The 24,925-nt window shown below is 37.4% G+C and overlaps 1 protein-coding gene across 2 annotated transcripts in view; it reads left to right on the forward strand.

Moving 5' to 3' along the window:
* The window catches only part of UNC5D (unc-5 netrin receptor D), a 480,798-nt gene that overhangs the window by 243,769 nt on the left and 212,104 nt on the right, over positions 1-24,925 (forward strand). For both annotated transcript variants that reach the window (XM_039853533.1, XM_039853535.1), the window contains exons 2-3: positions 9,179-9,397; positions 22,326-22,469. In XM_039853533.1, the coding sequence (XP_039709467.1) occupies positions 9,179-9,397; positions 22,326-22,469 (363 nt within the window). The remainder of the gene's footprint in view (positions 1-9,178; positions 9,398-22,325; positions 22,470-24,925) is intronic.

Below are 24,925 nucleotides of genomic sequence, written 5' to 3' on the forward strand. Positions count from 1 at the left end.
AACATGTTCAAATTTTCATTGTAGAAAGCTCATTCTGCTTGCAGTGTGTAGCATGGATTGAAGGAGTGCAAGCAAGAGTGGTGGTGAGGACAGTCAGGGCCAGTCATAGTAATTTAGGAGAATGATGGTGGTGACGAGGATAATAGGCATAGAGATGAAAAGCAGTAACGCTTTTTAATTTGAAAGATACTTAGGAGATAAGACCAATAGGGCTTGGTGATTATTGGATGAGCAGGGAAAAAGTAGATGATGCCCAGATTCTAGCTTGGGTAATTCAGTGAACATTAGGACTATTCTTTGATTTAGGAAACCTAGGCCAAAGAATAGGTCTGACAGGCTAAGCAGTAAGTTCTGTTTTAGGCATATGAAGTTGGAAGGGATCTGTGGGGACATTTAAGTGAATATATCTAGAGGCAATTTAATGTACAGATTTAAAGCTCCAGGGAAAGAACTGTGCTGAAGATATAAATTTGGGTGTAATCAAGATATAGATAAGTGTAGAATCATAATATCAATATAAAGCAGACGTTGGGAAATAACTATATGTTAAATAGTGAGGAAATGACAAAATAAAAACTGACATTTTTACTCTCAATCATTAAGAATTGGTTTAATGAAAAATGAATAATACTATGAAAAAATAAGGTAACATCTTACAAACATATATGTGCCCTATGCACAGAAAGCCAAAATCTTAAATATACATCTAAAAAGAAATAGACTAAAATGTACAAAATTTTCAATAGTATCTGTCTTTGGTAATTTGATAACAATGGATAACAATTTATACAATAATAACAATAATAATACACACACACACACACACACAATACACAATGAAATTGGTAATTTTCTAGCATTTTATAATCCATAATTTTCAATTGAAAATACATTATAAAATGTTAGAGACTATTTTTTTCATGTATTTGATTTTACTAGAATATTTGCAAGTCAAAAGGTCATAAAAGATATTTTACAAAATTTTCTGCATAAAATTACTCAATAAACAGTAACACAAAATTCAATTGTAAATTTAATCTATTGTGTCCTACACAAACAAAAGCAGCATAATATAGTGGGGAAAATACTGTTCCAGATGTCAACAAAGAGGTTCTAAGTAAGTCTGTTCCCTTAGAACTCTTCAACAAGCTGTATAACCTCTCAGGGCCTGGACGACTCCTAAGACAGAGAATTGGCACAGATTTTATCTAAGATAAACTCCCACTCTACTTTGCCTGAGTCCGGATCACATACAAAAAATTCAGCCATGTTCCACTCAAATTGGCCCACGTTCAAATTTTGAGATATGCGACAAAATGGTCACAATCTGAGTTTTTAAAATATGACCTGACATCTAATAGAGATGTATTTATTATTTATTTCAAAGGGAATTGACTATTCCTTTTGCTTTTGTTTCCCCGCTTTTGTTTTTTGTTTTTTGGTTTTTTATTGTTTTTTGTTTTTTTGTCATAAAAAGATTGAAAGTCCCTGCTGTATTAGTGTGCAGAACATAAAACACAAAGCTCTTCCTGAAAGGTAATTTTCCAAGAATGAAAAATATGAGAATGGTGTGTGATTGTTTGGTTTTCTGTCATTCAATGTTGCATTAAAACAACCATTTTTCCATAACTATGAATGGCCTCGCTCTTGAAAACTGTCAGTTACAAATGAAAAGCGATAACACTTTGAAAGCAAAACCTTTCCCAAATCCCACTAGGTTTTCAGCTGAATTTGGAAACTAGTCAGTGGTATACATTTATACACAAATGTATCCATTGTTGGGGAAAAATTAAAAAACAATTTATAAGATCTATCTCATTTACTATTTTCTGGAAAATATTACCCTTTTATATTTTAAAATGAATATTTTTCATAAATCTTATACTCTAATTTTTTTCACTTTTTTGAAGGAAATATTTGTTGTTTAGTTTTTCCCTGATTCATGAATTTTAATACACTAGAAGTTAGACACCATGAAGTAAAACCTAGAAGTTGTCATAGTTTTCAGTCTTCTATATTCCTGCACCGAAACAGAGAACCGTATTTATATATATTTTTTCCTGATTCTAAGTGTTTCTTTTAGAACACATATAAAAATATAGGAAAAGCAAAACACTTAATAAAAATTTTAATCACCAATAGTCTGCGATGCATAGAAACCCATTGGGCTAAATTGAGCATCTTGAGACCCTTTTTAGAGAAACTGTCACAAGAACAGGTATCTCATGCTAAATCTGATTATACATTGCTTGTTTACACTAAGCAGGAAGGCCTGTATTCAAAACTAGTGTAAAATATCTTGGACCCATTTTCAGAACTCAGTTTTGCAAATGCCTCCAACAAGAGCTAAAATGGTTGTAATTTTAAAAATCAAAACAAAAATACTTCCTCTGTGGCCTTGAGAGATATGTCACTATGTTAATGTGACTGAAAGAATAACACTGGGCTATGTATTAGAACAAACTTGGTTTCTCCCTCATTCAAAGTATATGCACAGAATTACTTTAACCTGGACTTAGTGCCCATCCTGTAAACCAAGACAGCTATCTGTCTATAATTTGGTGGTTCTTCTGTGTCTCCATCTCAGAAAGCCCTTAGTGAAAAGCACATAGAAACGTGAGATGTTAGAGCTAAATAGTTCCAACGGTTTAGTACAAATCTCAAAGTAAATTCTTTAAAATGTGAATTCTAATGAAGATGATATTTAGCTCTACCTAAATTCCAACTTCCATTTTATGTACTCATGGCACACGTGTATACTTGCCATGACCTTGGTTGGAGTGCCTTCTCCTATTTGTTCCCCTGTTCAACTCGTATATCCAAACTGCTGAAATGTCATCTTCCTTGTGATGCCTGCCACAAAATCTCCCAAGGAAAGTTAGATTCTCTGTCATCTATGCTTCTGTGACACTATATATACACTACATATATACTGTTATATATGCAGTGTACTGTTAGCATGTTTGTTATTATTCTTTATTTATCTCTGATTTTAGTTTGTGAACTCCTTGAGGAAATTAACTATGTCTGAGTTATGTTTGAATCCACAGTACCCACTCCACTGTCTAACCCTAATAGATATATGTCATATATGTCATATATGTCATATAAATGTCATATATGTCATATAAAAAATGAATATATTAAGGTATTGTGATAATTTAGGGAGGTATGGATGTGCTTTTATAAGCTCTACTGAAATCTGAAGTTTTGTGTTTGAGGAACTAAGAGTTGCTCTTCAGATTTCTTTGAATGTGTTGTAAGCGTTGTTTACCATCTTCTACTCTGTAGAATTTAAGATCTGCTCAATGGAGTAAAATCTTAGGCTGACAACATGTAAGATTGACAAAGGTGAGGTGAACTATGCAAATGCAGTGATAGAAGACATTTCCATTTTTATTAGAGATTGGGGAAAAAGCTGAATAGTTTCTGAGTTTAAAAAAATAAAAGTTTTATTGGGGCCTAGGGAAAAAGGTCTGTTTCATAAATTATATTAAATATTTAGTATGTAAAATTCCGGCTGTTGTTCTGCATTACATGGGTACAATGCATCCACTATCTAATTAACCATATGGAGACAAGTCATATTTACATAAACAAAAGCAGAGAACCCAGCTCTGTTGTATTGTCTTAGATTGCATAACTTGGTTTCCCCTGGTATGGCTTTCTGCTCTGACTTGCATATTGCCATGGACCAATATGCTCACAGACATTAAGGAGAATTTAAAGAGCTATTTCTAAGGTGCCTTGCTTTATTTAAATATTGCAGTGAGAAGTGCTCTGGAATACTGTGAGATCTCCTATGTTTAATAACTGCACACTTATTAAAGCCAATAGTTTGAGATCTGGCCAACAGGACATCCATTTTGTATCATCAAACTGCTTTGTAGGACAACCATGTTCCTGGTGTATGGTATAACCATTCACTACATGTTTATTGAATAAATAAAGCTTCACAGAATGTTTTCAGAGATTTCGACCTGATAGAATTTAACTAACATATATTTAAGTAACAAATAGTAAAGAAATATTATAAACCACAGTTTGAATCATAAGGGCTCTGAAATGAAAATAAAGAGTAATCACAAAATTGAAATATAAATATTAGAATAATAATTTTAGGAATGGAAATAGATATCATAACTATAATTCTCTTTCCTTTGTTTACTATCCTTTATCCAGGCAATGATGTGGCTAGTGGTGGTAGTGATGACACTTTATGTATCATTTAACCGTTTACTATTTTTAACATATATTTTCTTACTTTAACATCACAAAACACCGACTAATAAATTTTAATCACCCACTTATATGGATGAGAAAGTGGAACCTTCTTTAGAATTGAGTTTCCCACCCAAGGCCACAGAGTTAACCCAGACATTAAGTCAAATTTTTTGATTCTAAAGTTCTTTTGTTTTACTGGATGTAGTGTTTGCTCTATGGCGAGATCCTTGGTTGGACTTTGGAACAAATAAGAATGTTTTGTAGCAATGAGGAGACAAGTGTACTTTGGAGATAGAACAGGAAAAAAAAACGTTTTCAAAATACTCTTATAAAAAAGTATGAAAACAATTTAGAATTTCTCAAAACTTGATAAAGCTCAACTTCATTATATTCTAACCTTGCAGAATGCAAGCTTACTTTGTTTATATTCCAGCATCTTACAAATCTCAATTTGGAATCACTCTGGCCTCCAGTGTGCCAGGTCCCATTACAGATTTAACAGATCAAATGTTGGAAGTTTTATGGTTAAACATAATGGAATGACTATGCCCAGTTCCTTTTTCTTGCTGAGGTTTACTCTCTCCCGTTATACTCCTTGTATTTTAATTGGAGTTTCAGTGGTTAAATATTCCTGCATAAAAAAAGATGAAAAGATTTCAAAATTAAACATTAACAAATCATTCTCATTATCTTATTCTCAAATAACACTTATTCTTTGACTTCTTTGTCTGTTTCTGATTTTGACTTTAGTGAGGTTGCCTAGTCAGTTGAATATAATTAGTTGAGTTCTTACTGTGTTGGTCTTTCAAAAATATTTATTTTTACAAGACCTTCTCTAGGATGTGTCCATAACACACCCATCCTGACCTGGAATCACAGTCCAGCCGATAGGATCCTACGTGATCTTTGAGATGAATTTCATGCTTAATATAAGTGATGAGGTGTTACACATATAATGTACCATTTTATATCTTTTCTTTGGTTTTATGAACTGTATATTATTGCTATAAAGTAGGCAGCTACTAAACTACAGTATCAGACTTTTAAGAATCCATTCATCTGAATTGAAGGGGAATTGTGAGATGGTTGGAGTCAAGAGACTTGTGTTCAAATTCTTGTCCCCATTTACTAGTTATATGACCTTAGACAAAACACGTAATTGAAGCATTTCTTCAAATGCAAAATGACATACTTCTAGTACCCATAATAGAGAGTTGCTGTGAAGCTTAAATGACTTCCCATGTACAAGGCTTATTACCATAGCCTGCAATGTCTCAACAGAAGACAGTTCTTATTTTTACTTTCTGCTGATGTATTTTCTATGTTTTTTAGCTTAAAATTCTTTAACACTTGGAGTATTGGGGTTTAATTAAGTGAAGCTTGAATCTCTGGCTTTCTTTAAGATTGTATCAATGAGGAATGTTTTCGCAAAGAGTAACAGAAAATATGACTGTTAGTAGCTTAAATAAGTAGAAATTTAAAAAAAAAATTACCCAGTGATAGTTCCCTCCTGGTATTATATCAGCCTCAGTGTTGTCAGAGCTGGTACATCTTCACTCCTCATGATCTTCCTCAGGTAAAGCAGGGTCAGAGGAGAGAAGAATCAGTGCCAACCTCACCTATTCCTTTCATCAGGAAAATAAAAGCTTTCTCAGAAACTTCTGTTTATGACTCACTTGCTGGGTTGGTACCACATGACCATCCCTACCTACAAAAAAGTAAACTGAATCCATGACTTTTCCAGTTTCTACTATAAAAATGGTATAGGACAAGGCAGTTGACTGGGTCAGACAGTTGCTAGCGTTTTTCACACCAGGTTTAAAACTTTTCTCTGAATTATAAAGCAGTGACAAATATATTGAGATTACAAGTAGATTTACCTGGAAGCCAAGAAGTATTCATCCAGTCTTCCATAAAATCATTATTAAAGTGTCATCTCCCTATCCCACCTCTAAAGAACAAAATCTGTCAGCAACTTCTAAACCCCTTAAAGGTTCCCACTACAGTTCCTTTCTTCCCTTCACTTCCTTTTTGCCTGATGAATCCCCTGAGAATTTCCTGAACAGTTCAGTTCTTAGCCACGAGGTGGAGCCAAGCATGATAGGCATGCAAGGGGCAAGAGGGAAGAAGGTGACCCTCAGCCCTCTGGGATAAGGAAGGAGAGCCTCCTAGGGGAATCCAGGCTTCTTGCTGCAGAGAAGCCATCTGAAGGGCAGGGAACTGCTGTGCCTGAAACTGGAGCCTGAGCTCAGTGAGGAACATGGGGGAGGGAAGAGGAGAAGGGAGCAGTGTGAGGTAAGCACCACTCCCAGAATTCACTATACAAAGGAAGGAAAAAAAAAAAGAAAAGAAATCATACTTCTGATTTCACTTATTTCATTTCTTTGTTGGAAGGATGCAAATAAATGGGAATACATATACCTATGATCTCTCACCTTCCCTCTGGCACTCTAATAAATTAATTTTTTTCTTTGTTTCTTATTTTCATGGGTCTTGGTCTCTTTTCCTATACATATATGATTTTGACACGGCTTCAATAATAAAGGCATACATAATGTAACATTCTGCTTTTTAAAAATTCCTCTGTATATTAAAATTGACTGATTCTTAATGGAGGTCCTTGGATAAGACACCTACCAGCAGACTTTTCCATTCTACTCTTCTGCTTGGTATTTCAGATGAAGTCTGACTTGTTACTTTATCCATAGGGTATATATTAAAATAGCAGGAGAGTAACCTGATTGCTTCCAGATTTTTCTGCGTCTTGTGAATTGGACGGTTAAAATTCGAGTTATCTTATCTAGTGCCTTTATCATTTTATTTATGCCGACAAATGTGATCTCACTATTTACTTAGAGATTGTTATATATGATCCCCAGCCCCAGCCCCCATTTCAGTAGTTACTTCAGACATTTGTGCACTGTTACTAGTTAAGCAAAAAGGCATCATTCAAAATGTATGCCTGTGACTGTCCACCCAGGCCACCACCGTAGGGTTCAGTATGCACCGTTTATCGGGTGACCCTTTTCTGCATCAGTGAATTACTTTGGACAGAACTCAAGCCTCTGATGGAAGTGTGAGCTGTTTGATACCCATGTAAAATCTTTTAAGACCTTTATCATTTCCTCTAATGCATGGATTTGCAAAAGCCTGCGGATACTTGGTATTTATTGAAGACACCAATTGGCGTGAAAAGTCAATAGCAAAAAGAATTAATATATGATATATTTTATGAAGTCTGTTGTGAATTTAAAACATTAAACAAGACCTCTCAGATTCTCTTCTGAAACCCTTCTTATTCCATGTAGTATATACACATTTTATTTTTTGAGTGACTTTATTATACTTTTATGACAAACTCTTTGCTCACTATTTAGAGTATTTGCTTTAGGACGATTTATTGGTACTTTCAGTTACTTACACATGAGTTAGCTTTTCCATTACAAATTCATTTTAAAGCTTATAGTATCTTAAATTCTTTGTTAGGTGAGGCTTTTTTCCCTTAAATTGATGTATTAGAAAAAAATAATTTGGAGAATTATACTATTTTTATGTTTAGTTCATCGTAGTGGCACAAATAGTGCCTGTGTTTTTATTGTTAAGGAGTCTTTTTTATTCTTTCTTACAAAAAAAAAATGTATATAATTGTAGGCAGTCTTAGCTCTTTTGTCCGCCCCCTTCCCCCCTCCCCGCTTTTTTTACATTTGAGAATGGCCCCTAAAAGTTTTTAAAACAGCACATTACCCCTAATATTGTGAATTATGTTTATCTTTGTCACTGGTTACTGATTCAGGTTGTCGACTTCACTGTGAATACTAAGAGGCTCTGTTTGTTCAGAATTACACTGATAGCATACAGAAAGCCAGATTAGGTCACAGGATGTACCTCGTCTCCTAGGCTCTTTCCTGATGAACCGGATTGTTCTTCCAGTGGTATCACTAAGTTTCTTTGCCCCAGCTTTGTCCTAAGAATGGTTTGCTTTGCATAGAAGTAACCCTTTCCAGGGCACAGTCAATTTTGGTATTAAAATCCTTCTATTCTTTGTTCTTTCTCTGGAATGGCCATTGGAAGGCACAGGATACCATTCCTCTTGGTCATCTCCACATTGCTCAGCCATCACATCTTTCCTCCCTTGATTTTGCAGTAGTTTCCTTAGACTTAAATTGTTGCTAAATGTAGTGAAGAGGCAAAGCAGCTAAGTCTGGGCTCTCGCTTTTCCCTTTTCATATTGCTCCTCTCCACTCATCAGTTCTCTTACTTTAGGGGACAGTCATATCTATTTCTCCCATTTGAACAAATGTAATTATAGGTCCTGAACTAAAAGTGCCTAGCTGTATTAGTGATTTGTTTTAGTTCTTAGCCTTACAAGTGAGATTCATAGTACGTGGAGGAAGAGTGCTGGGGCAGAAAATGACAGCCAAAGGCAAGCAAAACAAATGTGCATTAAGTTGGTGAGTTTTTTAAAAGAAACCCTGTCCAAGGTAGACAGTCTCCACAGTTTTGTAGGTAAAGAAAGTAGACAATTCGGAAGACAAAGAAAGTAGACAATTTTGGAAGTGTCCTATGACTGAGCATCCTCCACCAACATCACCTTTATTCACACTCATTTATAAAGAATAAAATTTATTCCCACCATTATTTCATTGAACACTTTGAGGTAATCACTCACCAGAATGAATCTTAAGAGTCGGCCTCTCATTACACAGATATTTATCTCAGTTTTTTCAACAAAGACATGCAGATTCACAACTGTAATTTGGGGGCGGGGGGTCTCCCATTCATTATTTTCACTAGTCCAGCAACCTGAAGGTGTGACAAGCTAAAGATACCATATTATGCTAGTTCAGCCACTCGATGCAGAAGTTTTCGTAGAGCCGGTGTGGGTTGTGCTTTGTGTCCTGATGCATGTGCTGCCAACAAAGGCTGTATTCTAATGTCCTCTTCAATTTCGCAGGAACCGACAATGGTGAAACCCTTCCTGAATCCATCCCATCAGCTCCTGGGACACTGCCTCATTTCATAGAAGAGCCAGACGATGCTTATATTATCAAGAGCAACCCCATTGCACTGAGGTGCAAAGCAAGGCCAGCCATGCAGATATTCTTCAAATGCAATGGCGAGTGGGTTCATCAAAATGAGCATGTCTCTGAGGAGAGTCTGGACGAGAGTTCAGGTAAGAATATGAAGCAATCAGAATTAATGGTAACTCCTCAGATTCTCACATTGTCGTATGGCTGGGAAAAACTGTAAGCCACCCACTGTTGCCTTATTTGAATAAGATACAATTGCATCTTATCTTTTTGGGATGATGTTAATATGACATCGTTCCAGGAATATCAGATGCAATTGCATCTTTAAATGACTCCACAACTCTTTTGTTAGTCTACTCCAGTATGGTACAGGGGCATTTGTTTTTCTTGCTCTCTATAACTTTAGCACCTAATTTTGCATGAAGTTAATGTTTTCACTGGAAATTAAGCCAGGCAGTCCTTGTTTTCATTTTTTGAATTCTGAATATTTTGAGGACAATTATTCCACCAAACAAAGTGCCTTTTTGAGAAGCATAGTTTCAGTTTCTTTAATCTCTCCTCCTAGATATTATTCTTGTGTATTTCATTCTCCACAGTTGGTGGTTTCTGAGTCTTTTTTTAAGTTCTTTTGATTACTGTATAATGATAGAGCCCAAATTAGACTACCAAATTTGAACACTATCTCTAGTGTGACAAAATTTCAGGACCATCTTTCCTTTATTAATTTGGTTATTTGGGCTGATGGTTGTTGAGGAGGAGAATAATGCCCATGCTAGCTAATGTTTATTGAGCACTTATATACCGGGCCTCATCTAAGTATTTGACAGACATTATCTTAGTACCTTTGTAATAGTCCTCTGGGTTAAATAATGCTGTCATGCCTTCTTGTAGATAAAGAAACTGAGGTTCAAAGAAATTAAATAGACTATGGGCTTGTGCTGGATCTCAGAGCAAGATCATTTAACTCAAAACTTTCAAAACTTATAACTTTTTATATTTCAGTTTATAACAGAAACAGTATATGTTTTTTAACTTTGGCTCCTGACACTACCTGAAAGTTTAGCCTCATTCCGAATACAGTCTGGTCTCATACTAGATTATTGATTTTATTAGCCCTGACTCAATCAGATTTTGAATGTCAAAAAGCCCGAGTATAATTAAGAAGTTTCAATTCAGCTTAATTTGTTAACTCTATAACCAATGCTATTACTAGGCTAGGCCTTTCCGTATCCAAAGGGTAAGAAGCAAACACTGATCTCTAGGGCTTAACACCTATTAATGGGTGTAAGACCAGTAAGCCCATAAGCAGTACAAATGAAGTTATGGTAAATGTCCAAAGGGAGATAGGTGGTGTTATGGAGGATAAAAAGGGAAAAAAACAAGCAAAAACCAAAAGATCATGTCTAACTAACTAGGACTATCAGGAAAGGTGTGGAAGCAATCGCATTTGAAAGGGACATTGGTGAATATGTCATTCAAGTGGGCATAATTGATGCTACACCAAGTGGAGTGAGAGGAGTCTCAGTGGTCTTAAGTTCAACATAGCAAATGAGAGAAAGCTTGGTATATGTTCAACAAGAAGTTTGGTTTGGTTGAAATATAAAATCGATGTAGGAGAATAGTAGCTGAGAGCTGGAAAACTCACATTAAGTAATGGCATGAACTGCCTCAAATAGCAGAGTGAGTTCTTAATTTTATGGCAATTTTGCTGGTGGTGGAGATTGATTATATTGACATATAGGAATGCAGTGGCTGGAGCTATGCGTCAAAGGATGAATCTGACCCACGTGTTTGGAATGGTAAGGAGAAATAAAAATGGGGAAGTTAGAAGACTTGGATAATTCAATTGAGAGAAAGTAGAATCTGCTTCTAGAGAGGTGACCACAGAAATAAGAACTAGATATCTGGTGTGAGAAGCACTTTAACAAATCAGACTTAATAGCTGGTTGAATGAATGAATAAAGATGGAGGTATAAAACTCTCTTAACAGAAACAGAAGGATAATGCAATTAATATAATTATATCAGCAAGGAGAAAAGTCGAAGATCATTTTTGGTCAAACTTAACGTAAAATACTATGAGATATATGAAGAGATATAATCTGGAACTTCGTAGAGTTCAGACGTAGAAAAGTAGACTTGGTAATCATCATAGAATGAAGCCATGGAGATGGAGGAGTTATCAGGAGAGAATAGGCAACGTGAATATGGAATGTGAATAGGAAATTAATCTAGAGGCGTACATACCTCCTTAAGAGTCAGGGAAAGAAATATCAGCAGCCAACAAAGCAGTGAGCAGAGTATGCATGTTCCAAAGCAAACGGAGAAAATTATTTAAAAAGATCTTCATATAATAAATAGTCTGTCTCTGCTTAGGAATCAATAAAGAAGGCAGAAAGCTACATATATATAAGCAGAGTTAAACATTATACATTTCTAAACTGATTGGAGATTGTAGTATAAATACATCATTTCAAAAGGTAGAGAAACATCTACACCTTATCACAATTCCCTGTTTGTTCCAGCGTGGAGCTAATATGAGGAAGAAAAAAAAATGCCAGTTTTAGAAATATTGTTCTGCAGATCAAAAGTATGTTTAGAATTCTGGAATCCGAATGTGAGAACTAGAAGGGGTCTTAGCGATAACCTACCGACCCTATATTATACATTAAAAATCTTAAGTTCCAAGAGGTACATCTTGTTCACGCCATAGCTATTTCTAGAATCCATATTTCCTCATTTCCACTTTAGGTATATTTCCTTGACACTAGAAGCCATCATTACATCCAGATTCCTATGTTCTTCTCAATCAAAATGCTGACAAATTCCCTTACTGACAGAAGTCTATGGCTTGTTATTTTCCATCATGATCTGTGTTTCAATTTCCCAAGTCTATAATCCTATAGTTTTTCCCTTGGAATTTTTTTCTTTCTCGCCATTTCTGCCATCTCCATAAGGGCCAATCCCTTATTCTCTGTCATGTTTCTGGCACTGTTAGACAAAAGTTTATTACAATCAAAGATACAGAGACATTTCCAGGATTCCAGGTATAGATTTTTTAGAAGGATTTGGCATAATCAAGGCAAAAGAAGAGGGCATATCAGTTCTTGGTGTTAGGAAAATTTCTGCTTTAGTGCTCCCAAGATTAAGATCACGATAAACCTGGTGTTAGGAGAGACTGAGTCGCAAACAATAGCAGTCTCACTTACCTGGCATGAAAATTTCAAAGGAATACTGAAATTTGGGAGAGGGCAACAAAAGGAATAGCATTTTCCACAGTGAGCAAACCTCTATAAAACAATGGTAGCATATGAAAGGTTTATGACTCATATTCAATAAGTCCAGCCGGAAAGGACTCAAATACCAGTGGCTCAGTGGGGCTGTCTGTTTTATTTTCAGATGTTTCTGTCCTAGATTTTATCCAGTAGTGAACTCAAAATAGCAGAGTCCCAGTGGGTAAACTGCTCCAAATGAAAGATAGGAAGAATATTGAAAAATGATCAGCTATTTTTTTTATACTGCTGCTAGAAAATCCTATATCCGTTCCCATTTAAAGACCTCTTGATGAGTAGTGCGAGCCAATTTGACACTGTACCCTCTTGTAATTTCACAACATTCTGTTTTGTTATTGCTTCCCCCTTTTAATTCCCCTAGCATTGCTAGGCAACTCCATGTCTTGCAGATAGCAGTGTTGATTACATTCTCTGCCTCCACGTAAAAGCCTTCCCTCTTTACCTCCTTAAAAAACAAAAAACAAAACACAAAAAACAAAACACCACACACATTTCAAAGGAACGGAGGAACTGGGAAGAACAAACAATCATAAATGACAAAATCTGAAGAGATTATATATCATTTTTAAAAATGCTGTCGAGAAAGAATTTAACAGCTACCTTTTTGAAAAGAATTTAATAAGCACAATCTTTTCTTCCAAGTCATTTTGATTGAATCAATAGGAAAGAAATGTCTCTCCCTAAACAGTTTTCATCTGTGCGGTTAATGAAAACCACTGTCTACCACACACAGCAATTATGTTTCCTAAGCTCTGTATTAATAGTGGAATAGTGGAAAGCAGAGCAAGATGAGTGGGGATATTATATCCAAAACCAATACATAAGTGCAATTAAAGTTGGAATCAAAATGGCCTCAGGTATTGAAAAATAGATGCATTACTTCCCTTGGGTTCTTCAATGCCGAGTTTGAGCTCACAGCTTGACTTACCTTTACAGACTTAATAGCTTTTGATTGGGTCTGTAAAATAATTCCTGCCAGTCCAGCAGGAGTGAATGACACTGAGAGGCCAAGGACGGTGGGACCACATTTGACCAGAGGTAGAGAAATGTCTGCATTATTTTAAGAAGTTGAAAGTAACTGCCTACAAATCTTTGGCATTCCCCATTTCTGAAATACTGAAGAATTTTGGTATTCTCTTTCCTTACAGATTTTCTTTCTTTACAGAATTAATGGGATGTGCATAGGACCTGGGATTGTTTGGAATAGACAAAGAATCTTTTGTATTTCCAAATTGGAAGCAATAAGTCCTCTTAGTTGTTAAAAGGCTGCAAACTGCCCTTGATCTTTCTGGTAATTTGGCCCCCATCATCTAACAGTTCAAATAAGAAGAAAAAGGATTGTGTGTTTCATGCAATTTAGCTTGAAAAACCCAGAGCTAGTGTTCTTTCCTGCACAAAGTACAATTTATTTGACATGAGTCAGTGTGTTTGCACAGCCGTGGCTATACTTCTTAGTAATGTACACTTTTCGTTCTCAGCACAAGCCAGGGGATCCTTTCATTTGTTCTGCTTCATTTCATCTGGAAATATGGGGACTCTTCTCCCTTGTGTTTTTTACTCTGTTAACATCTGGAATTGAGAGGCAATCCCGACCCAAGAATCATGCCCCAGAGAAGAGGGTGGAGTGATCAGTAACACAGAAATGAAAGAGCTTTAACATAACAGGCAGACACACACACACACACTCAAAAAAGCCACCACCACCACCAGCAAAACCCATAGTTGGCTATCAAGATAATGTAGCCTGTGGGAAGCTTGAGTTATCAATAAGCTAAACCACTTCTTATTGTTTAATAAAAACAGAAGTTCCTTTAACAACACTCCATGGCTCTTATCTTAGTCCGCCTTAGAGATATCAGACTATAATGAGTGAAATAATGTGTATTCCAGTGCATTATAGAAAAAGTCTCAACTCCAGTAAACTAATATTTTTCTTCTTAAAGAATGTCATTTCAGGGATTTCATTGTGTGTGATTTCTTTTTTAAATAACTGGGAATCACTCTGAGGATAAAAGGTTAATGGATTGTTTTGAGAAAAAGGCAGAAGAATAGAAATAAAAATGTATTAAATCTTTAAAGTTTATATCGAAGAACTTCGCTGTGCTGGCGATGGGGATTTGAATACAGTATCTTCCAAAAAACAGTTAATTCGAAGTTGCCTTCAGTGATTCACAAATCACCGAGATACATTTGCAAAGCGTATTTTTAGACCACATGACAGAGAAATAATCAATTTCTCAAGTGTCCCCTTGACAGTTTGTGGGTTTAAAAGTCACTTTTATAGAAACATTCTCCCACCCCACCCCAGGTTTTATCTTGTTCATCATTCTGCTTCTCAGAGAGGACTGACAGATTCTTAAAAGATTTTTAGGAAAACATGAATTCCTCCCATAAACTTGTGACAGAGTATGAAGGACTTCTCTCTTGTGTCTAATTTAGACTTTCCTGAAAAATCTGGAGATCACATACTCTCATTCCATCCTTAGCAGAGATAGAAAGCAGCCAACTATGTTACGTAATTCAATAACAATTCCTGATATGGGGCAGAGATTAGTTCTAAACCCTAAATTCTTGACCAATGTTGTTGGACTTTTTTAGTCTTTTCTGTTTATACAACATTCAGAAGTGTGTTTCTTTATTTGAAGTGGGAATTATAAGGAACTAAAAGAACCTGAAGATAGTCTAGTGGTTAAGAGAATGGGTGTTAGCGTTAGACGATACCATGTTTGAAATCTGGCTCTTCATCTGACTCTCCATCTACAAACTCTTTCAGGTAGATATGTTCCTTAGCTTCCTTTCACTTCAGTTTCTCCCTGTATAAAACAGCAGTATTATTATGTCTACCACATAGAACTGTAGTGAGGGTTCCAGAACGTCATATATATGACATGCTTAGCTCAAGGCCTGATATATAGCAAGAACTCAAGGTTAGCCCTCAAAATTATAAAAGTGCTATTTTTTTGAATGGGCCAAGTGACGATTATGCTTCAGAAGGAAGGAGGGAAGGAAGGAAGGAAGGAAGGAAGGAAGGAAGGAAGGAAAGGAAGGAAAGGAAGAAGGAAGGAAAGGAAGGAAGGAAGGAAGGAAGGAAGGAAGGAAGGAAGGAAGGAAGGAAGGAAAACGATGATGTTTTATAATTTCAGAAAAATAAAAAGGCCAAAATTATTAATAGGTAAACAACTTGTCTTTTCCAGAACAACATTTTACTTACCTGTGATTCACGCATTCCGTTTACATTTAGTCTTTACATTATTCTCGGAGCCGGTGGTGGCACTGTGGGAGGTGGCAGTTGTACACCATGTGCCCTGACCTCAGGGCATGGTCTCCTCTCACAGGAGGGGATTTTGGTGACTGCAGGAATGGAAGAGCGTTGATTGGGGCAGCAGAGTTGGAAATTGTGACTGTGTTTCTCACCGAGTTGTGTGTGGTGTCTGAGTGAGTCATTCATGGGGTGCTGTCCTCTAAATAACCCTACCATGTTCACTTCTGCCTCTAAAGTTTCCCCTCTCTCTGTTATCAGGCAACACTATCAAGTTAATTTGCTCTCCTCTGTCAGACATCTCGGTGCTGATTAATTCTAATCTCTGGTGTGGAAGAAACTGGAGAGCTCGGTTGTATTCTTAGTTTCTGTACTTAAGACTGAACTTGTGGTGCTTCTGAGGAATACATGGAGTGGTTATTATCTAGGGGAAACTAAAGAGTATTCATTAGGTATAGTGCACATTCAAAGTATGACTATTTTTTTTTTTATCAAAATACATTTTAATCTTGTTGCTAGGCTGAAGTGGCAAAAGACATTTAGCCCTAATTAAGCCTCTGCCAATAAAAATGAAATATGGTTCTACCTTTTAATTATATACAATTAATTTACTATTTTCAGTAGCATGTTGGCCTGAAGACATCTAAGCTCTCCCAATAAATGAGGCATGGTTCCATGAAAATGCTTCCTTATATCTCAGAGTTTTGAAACTTCAAATATGTGTCAAGTTCATGTGTCCTTACCAGAGCCTTGCCCTTGACACCAAGCTAAATACTAGGTGAGGATAGAGCATTCAAGCCTTAGGTAAACTGGCACCCATCCCCAGAAGCTCTTGCTGATGCTATGGGAAGGTCAGAAGCCCTCTTGTATGATCTTGTCTCAGTCTGCACTTCTGTCAAAGTGATTTTCTACTGCATTGTTGGGGCATGTTGAAATATCTCCTTCTCTAGCCTATAATCTCCTTGAGGGTAGGAATCTTGATCATCTACCTTGTCACAGTATCCTCAGCACCTGACATAGTGGCAGGAACATAGAAGACACTCAGTATTTTTTTTTTTTTTAAATAACGGATGTCTCAAAGAATCTTTGATCTATTTCCTATGGTATGGGATCTATGGCAAAATAACAATAGAAACATAATAGTAATATGGTGTTAAGATGAATAAGATAATGTATGTGATGGGATTAATAACAGTTAAATAATTTTACAAATGATAAATTATTCAGAATATGGGGAAGCTTCTTATTCAAACATATTTTCTAGGTTCTTACCTTGGACTAGTAAGAAACAAGTAAAAAACATTTTTTATACAACTGGGGAACTCACTTATTCCAATGAGTGGGTGTCTTCTGGCTTCTCAGGAGACAGTGGAAAAGGAGGGCCTATCTGAGAGGCAAAGCCAAGCATCAGAGGGACTGAGCTACCTAGACAGATGATGGTCCATTGGAGAAGGCGCTTCAGTAAGAGGCAGTTGCTTTTCATGGAGAGTTTGATCACTTTCTCAGAGAATTGAGCAAGGTCCTATACTACTCCTGAAGTTACTTTGGAGTAGTTTTTTGGAGCTTTGTCTATGGAAATGTATATAATCATTCCTTCAGTTAATCCCCAGTCATGCAACATTACAATGTGCAAAACCATTCGTGAGGTAGATAAAACACTGGGCTAAAATGACCTAGGGAAACGGGCACAGATACTAGGATGAGAAAATAGTTCATCAGAACCTAGTTTGCTGGTCTCTAATTGCTTCCGTGCAGTTTGGGAAATGAAAAACATCTTAAAGGAGGAAGAGGAATTCTCGCTTCCCTTCTCAAATTTAGTTATTCAGTTTAGTAAGCCAAGCATCCTACTACAGAGAACTTCCAAACGACTGAAGAACATAAGGCTGTGAGGGGTGGGAAGCATCGGAGAACTGTGTCAAATTCCTCCCCAAGTGCCCATCACCAGGTGTATCTGAGAACTGGCTGGCAACAATAGCCGCGGCAGAATGCTGCTGACGGGCTTTGTGTACGTGTGATAATGAGCAGTAGATGAAAGGCGTGGGGACAGCTGTTAGTAGGCGCTGGGCTGCATGGTGCTGAATGTTAAATGCTGTTGCAGAATTCTTGCTTTTCTTCAGAACAAGTTAGCCCTAAGACTAGAGCCCTTTTATTAAAAATTGACTGGAAATAAATTTTTGACTTTCATTTTTTTCTCTTTCTGTGTCTTGCTTCCTGTCTTCTATATTTCTCTTCTTTGAATAGTCAAGCGTATACTTTCCATTAGTTTGAAAATATTCTAACTTTTAATCTCCCAGCAGAATTAGACCTGCTAAGAGTAACTAGTGTTTTCTATCTGATAACTGAGGGGATTACAGCAATAACTGCTGTCAGCATTTTTCTCATTTAAACAAATAAAGCTGACAAATGATAAAGCTCTCTGCTGCTCTGTTATGTTTAGTACATGCAGAGCAATTATTCAACTGCTGCCAACATTAGTCGATCTACAACTAAACCATCCAACAGCGTAGAAAGCTTATTAGCATATCAGTCTCATAGTCATATTTTTATATTCCGTAAGACTCTACTCCATAACAAAGGCTGATGGTTATAATTTGCACAATAATTTAAAGGGTTGGACTTTTCCATGCTTATTAGAGTTAAACAAGTTATCAGGTACAATGCTGCTCTTATTTATGAGATGCCATCTTCTATATGCCTCAAATTTTTGCCCCCCCTGTAGCATTTCCTTTGAATAAGTTAGCAGCCATCTCTTGCGATGTAGAAGTAGATGGCTGTCTCTGCGGTACTACTGGGTGAATTTCAGTGGAGGCAGGTGGGCAGAGGTTTCCTCAAATAGAGCTGCTTTCCATGGTGTTTCTCGTGAGTGTGTACACACACATACGTACACACATACTCATACACACACACATATATGTAAAGTTTACAGTATATATAAAATGTATAAATAATATATATAATATATATCACTAAGACAGCCATAGTGAAGATTTGAGAGTATATTAGTTTTAAATTTTTTATCTTATTTAATAGAGCTATTTCTTATTATGGTAAAGAAAAATATAATAGATACAAAATAGTCATGATTTTTCAAGGGTTCTCCTCAAGGGGCTGGTTTGACAAGATTGATCACCTTATATTAGACAAAGAAGGCCTAATCCAAACAGACATTGTATTTTTGTGGGGATGGTGATGTCACCTGTGGCCTTCTAAAGAAGCCTACCACCCTGATGATACCTGAAAGAAAAATACACCGTGTTTAGAAAGTTTTTTTATGTTTGTTTTGCTTTTCCAATCTCATGGGGAACCTTTGAGAAGGACCTGTAACTGAGCCATTCTAATATTGAAGTTGTAACTTCAACATATTCCTCTCAACTGTAGTTCATCTGAATGATGGGTGGCAAAACTTCCTGACAAGAATGGGATGAGATCAGTTATGGTCTTCATGGTGGGGGTCCATGGTCTACTCTTTATGCTTTCTGAAACAAATGTATAGCTGTCTACACTGTGATAACTGTGTTTTCTAGTTTCTGTATTTGATGCTCTGATATCTTAGAGCCGGGCTGACACTGGAGGGACTGCCCTGCTGAGGGCTGGCTAATGTCTAGAGATAGCAAACAATTTGCCTGTGAGCTTGCCTTTCAGGTGCACCAACCAATCCAGAGCCTGTTAGCCCCAACCACTTCTTTTATTGAGCTCTAACTCTCTGAGCCGGTATCCCCGAGCCATAATGCCAGGACCAGGTATGAGAAAACTAGGGACAATCATTATGTCCCAGAGCCCACTGAAATTATTCAAACTAGACAACTCTAAACCTATTTACGCTGCCTCTCCTATTTCCCAGGGAAATGACAAAAAAATGTTTTTGCCCATATTTCCTCCCCGCCCCCCTCCGCCTCTTGACCAACGCTGGTGTTTTTCTGGCCCTGCGTGTGGATGGGCTCGTGCCTCCAGTTTCTAGGGATTTGTGAGTGTAATTTTTTTTTCTTCTTTTATGACACTCATTTTTCTTTCTTTGTGTCTTACCACCTCTTTAAAACAGATCTCAGGTACTCTTAAGGCAACATGGTGCCTAGATTAAATTGTAGCAAGTTTTGGGGTTTCCACGTGGAAACTTCCTGCTTTATCAATATGATAATCCTGAATCATTTTGAGATGGTGTTTGTCTTTATTTCCTACTGAGAGGAAGCTGATAGCTTAGATGCTGTTGTAAGACGGAGAAAGTGAAAACGTAGACTTGTTTCTCATTAGCTTGAACACATTTCTGACATTTCAAGGTCACCGAATGCTCTTCACTGAGACCCCTGATACCCAAGTAGTGGGTGTATTCTGTCTCAATAAGTCTCCCCGTCCTGCAACAGGGGAGCTCTGTAATATTAAAATTAGTCCGCCACGCACCTAGATGCACTGATTTGGTGTTCTCTCTCTTCCCTTTCACTATTCTAAGTAGATCATCTACTGTTTGCCTCAAATCAAAGAGAAAAATATAAAACAAGCCCTTTTCTGTACAGTCTAGCTTTTTATATTTGTTTATTCAGCCTTACTCTCTAATCCCCCATATGGATGCAACACTCTAGTCTGATTTCTGTTCTAACAAACCTTTTTTTTTTTTAATCTTTATTCTCTCTTTCTGTGATATTCTCCCGTTCTCTTCATCTGCCCACTCTGCCTTACTCTTGCCCTTGTCCTCCCACTCACACTTCTTTTAAGTGCAAAGGGCAGGGGAAAGAACAGCAACAACAATAACAGTAAAAAACGCCTCTAAGGCTTTTTTCCTATTTGATATAGGAGACAGCTTTCGGGACTCTTCCATCTCTGACAGGGAAAAAGGTATACTTCCACACTTTGCACAAACAGCAGAAATGTGAATTATCAACTGTCATCAGATGATTTTCTTTATGTAGTACCTCCTACAAATTTAGAAAGTATTACTCAAATCGTACATGGTGATTTATGTGACCATAAAGCGATCTCTCATCACATCCTGTAAATAACATGTTATCGATTGGGTGGAAGGGAATGTTTCCCCAGCCTGACTCATCTTTCACCTCCATTCCTGTTCTTTAAATCCTATAATTTAATCTGAGATATAATCATGATCTACCTCCTCCAGCAAGAGTCCCTGGCTCATTTAGGTTTTACTGATGATTCTGTCCCCTGAATTCTTTTTGAACTTAAATGGGAAAACAAACAAACAAACAAAAAAAAACAAAAAACAGAGTTATGCACTTAATTGTTCTTTAAATGTTCCATGTTAGTCTTATTTTCATAATTAAATATAAGCACTTAACATTTGGGGGCACAATTGAATTTTTGAGATGTTTTGGTGTAAGATCTAGGTTCGAACCACAGATCTTCTATTTACAGATTGTGTAACTGGACAGACGAATTCATCTGTCTGTCATAGTTCTCTCCTCTATAAAGTGGGGATACAGTAGCTTCTCCTGCATCAATGCATTGTGGAAATTTAATGAGTAAATAGGTTAAAGGCCTTTCATGATGCTAGACACTTTAGTGAAATTCAATAAGCATTGCCCCCCTTTTTTCCCCATGCTGCTTATCCCAGAATAAGGCCCAGCCTTGGCAAAGGTTTACTGTGTGGAGAGAGCACACTGACTGTAAAGGCTGCTACCCTGCTTGTGATGATTTTACTAATGGCTGGTGAGGAGTGCCCTTTGATTCTTGGCACTCTGGGCAAAGTGGCAGTCCTTCCTACAGAAAGGCTGATAGTCCTTGGTCAGATGTTTGGAAAAAACTCATACTCCCTGTGAGAAGCACCAAGCACATTTTCTATTAGAAGGAGAATACAAAGTACTTATAATAACCACCACAACAACATTAAGAGGTCAGAGTCTTTATTTTTATCCCATTTCACAGATGTAGCCATAGCCCTTCCTTCTATCAAAGCCTCTTTTCTTCACCTCCTCATGCCAACTGCCCCACGGGCTTTCTTGAACTCTCCTCTCAGGGTTTTGAGACTAACTTAGTTCAACTTGTTTGCATAGCATTCTTTTTTCAGAGGATTTGACCCTTCCTTGGATCCTCAGCCTGTTCACCAATTTCGTGCATGTTTGCTGTCCTCTTCTTCTTCTAAGGTCTCACTGCTAGAGTGACCCTTTTCCACTGCCATACTTGGGGAGGGACACTTAGAACCACCAGGAACTACATCTCTGGGGTTGGTATGTTGAGGCGCCTCTTTAGCATCTAGAATCCCAGCAACTAATTTGGTAATACATTCCTCATAGCAGATTTTACACAAAGACAAAAAGCACTAAGTCCAGGTTCTGTAGAACTATTATATTATAATGGAGCCACATTGGTTGGTGATATTTTACACTCGTTCTTTCCAGCCTACTCAGCTGTTGAGATTTAATTAGCAGTGATACATTATTGTCAAAGTAATTAAAACCTCTCCTTGATTAAAAACAGAATTGTTTAATTAACAAGAAAAGGTTTGACTAGCCTTAACTTTCGGTTTGAGAAATACAGCAACCTCAGTGGATTTTCTCTATCTCCTCATCAGGCTTGAAGGTCCGGGAGGTGTTCATCAATGTCACCAGGCAGCAGGTGGAGGACTTCCATGGGCCCGAAGACTATTGGTGCCAATGTGTGGCATGGAGCCACCTGGGGACTTCCAAGAGCAGGAAGGCATCCGTGCGCATAGCCTGTGAGTATATTCTGGGTCACCTTCTTGTCCTGTGGGAACACAGATAAGGCTTAAATAGAGTTGGAGAGGAGCTTTGATATGCCAGATGCGTCTGCAGGATATAGATTAGAGTGGTGGTCTCCAACCTTTTTGGCCCCAGGGACCAGTGCTCCTATGAGAGTCTAATGCCTGATGGTCTGAGGTGGAGCTGAGGTGGTGATGCTCGTGCTGGGGAGCAACTGAAAATAAAGATGAAGCTTCGCTCCCTCGCCCACCGCTCACCTCTCGCTGTGTGGCCCGGTTTCGGTCTGCGGCCGAGGAAGGGTGGTTGGGGACCTGTGGATTAGAGGACAGCAGAAAATCATCAGAACTGTCTCTACTTCTACTAAATTTACTCTTTTAAAATTGTACTTTAAGTGTTTGATAATTTCCTCTGGAGTACAATCAGCAAATCAGTTGGGCTAAGAGATTCTGCCTAGATTGTCAGAGTGCAGGTGTCTCAACAATGCCAGGAAAAACGGTTCTCGAGAGAAAGAAACCCACGCAAATGGATTCTGCTGTTCATCATCTATTACAAAGGTCAAGGGGCATTGATGGGAAAAGTGGAGCAGTGACTGTTTACTGTACTTTCCATCAAATCTGCAAAAATAAGACGTTAAAGATTAAGGGATTTTTATAGCCTACTGTTAAACCTCTTCCCCTTGAATCTTAAAACATGGAAATGGGTCTTAAAACTGCATTTGCTTGACCCAAGTAGGACTTAAAAAAAATAGACATTTGCAAAAAAAAAAAAAAAAAAAAGAAAGAAAATTGCCTTTCAGGAGAGTCTAAGATTTCTTTATCATATTTCAGCATCAGTGTTTTTAGTATCTCAAATATATTAAGAAATACACAGACTTCCTTTCTCTTCCTTTAAAGTGTCTTCATCTCACCCACCCCCATTATCCCACCCCAATGGGTTCCCATAAAACCTCCTTCATGTGCTATAAAAGCCCCTCGAGAAAGAAATTGAGAGGTGGAGGGCAGAGATAGTTATTGTTGTTTTATTCAAATGCTGCCTTTTGAGAGTGCCATAAAGAATACGGGACAAGAGGGATTTATTTGAGGACTCAAGGAATTCTTCATAGCAGATGTTGATGGTTGAGGGATTAAGGAGTGAATTGCTATTTGCAGAGACATTTATGCTTCTTGGGAAATGAAATTTTCTTCTCAAAATATTCATTTCACCTTCACTGTACTGGCAATTGGGAGGCCGCCTCCTGGGTGTTACTGGGCCCTAGTAGACCAAGGATAAGGGGTCGGTCATCTTGTTAGCTGTGCTCTTGATGTAAGAGCCATGGGAAACATTTTTCTTATAGTTATTTAGTTAATTTTAGCCCACAAATACTTCATGACTTTAAAGCAGAAGGTCAACTGAGAGAAGGAATATGTTTGGTTTTACTTTCCTTTAACTTTTCCAACTCTGAACTCTGTCCATGGCCTCCGCTAGGCTACCCGGGATATTTGACCCCAGTCAGGGTGAAGCAGATTGTCCTCTGGGCTCTGTCCAAAGAAAGGAGAGGCAAATCCGCATACAGGGATTTCAACATAGGTTACATCAATTTCCTGCTTTTTAATATCACTTTCTCCTTTCTTCCTCTTCCTCTAGGTTTCTGAGGCCCACGTGACCTATTCAGTGAATTACTATAAACAATATTTTACTAATCTGTCCACCTCCAGTCTCTCATCTCTGTACTTGCTCACTTAATTCCTGATTGTTAATTTCCTGTAATCTTTGATCCTCTTTATCCTAGTTCATCTTTCCAAGCACTTTGCTGTCCTGCACATCCCCCTCACCGACATGTGCCTTTGCTCCTGCATTTTCCAGTTTCAAACGTGAACCCTGATGGTTAAGAACCCAGACATTGGAGTCCTGTTGGTTTCTAGTTATAGCTCCACTACTCCGTTTTGTCATGGTGAACAATTTCTCTCTCTGTGCCTTAATGTCTTTACTGGCAAAGGAGTGCCTACATCATAGGATTATTTTAAGAATTAGAACTGTTGGTAACCGTAAGTGTTTAAAACTCTACCTGGCACAGTGTAGCTCTTATCAGTCACTGGCCATTATTTTATAACGTACTTAATCCTTCCGAGCACCAGCATCATTCACCAGTAGGTGCACGCTAATACTAAAACTAAACTGAATTAAAATTTTATTGCTTTAGTAATTTTTCTGTAGATTATGGCTATACGGACTCTAAAAATTTATTTTGGGCCAGCCTTGAGTATCCACCTCTCTCAAGTATGGTAGAGCCAAAGCATGTTGAAAATGCAAAACACTTTTCTCTTCTCACCTTTTTAGAGTCATCAGTACTTTTGTGGTAATAATCTCATAAATTTCTTCAGGGATTAAAAAAATAATTTTGTCATACTTGTATGTGATATGTACATATAAATATTAATTATATTGTTTTTATAACTTAAAAATCCTAACTTTA

The sequence above is a fragment of the Pteropus medius genome, unplaced genomic scaffold (genome assembly GCF_902729225.1).
Source record: "Pteropus medius unplaced genomic scaffold, Ma_sr-lr_union100, whole genome shotgun sequence".
NCBI classification, from domain to species: domain Eukaryota; kingdom Metazoa; phylum Chordata; class Mammalia; order Chiroptera; family Pteropodidae; genus Pteropus; species Pteropus medius.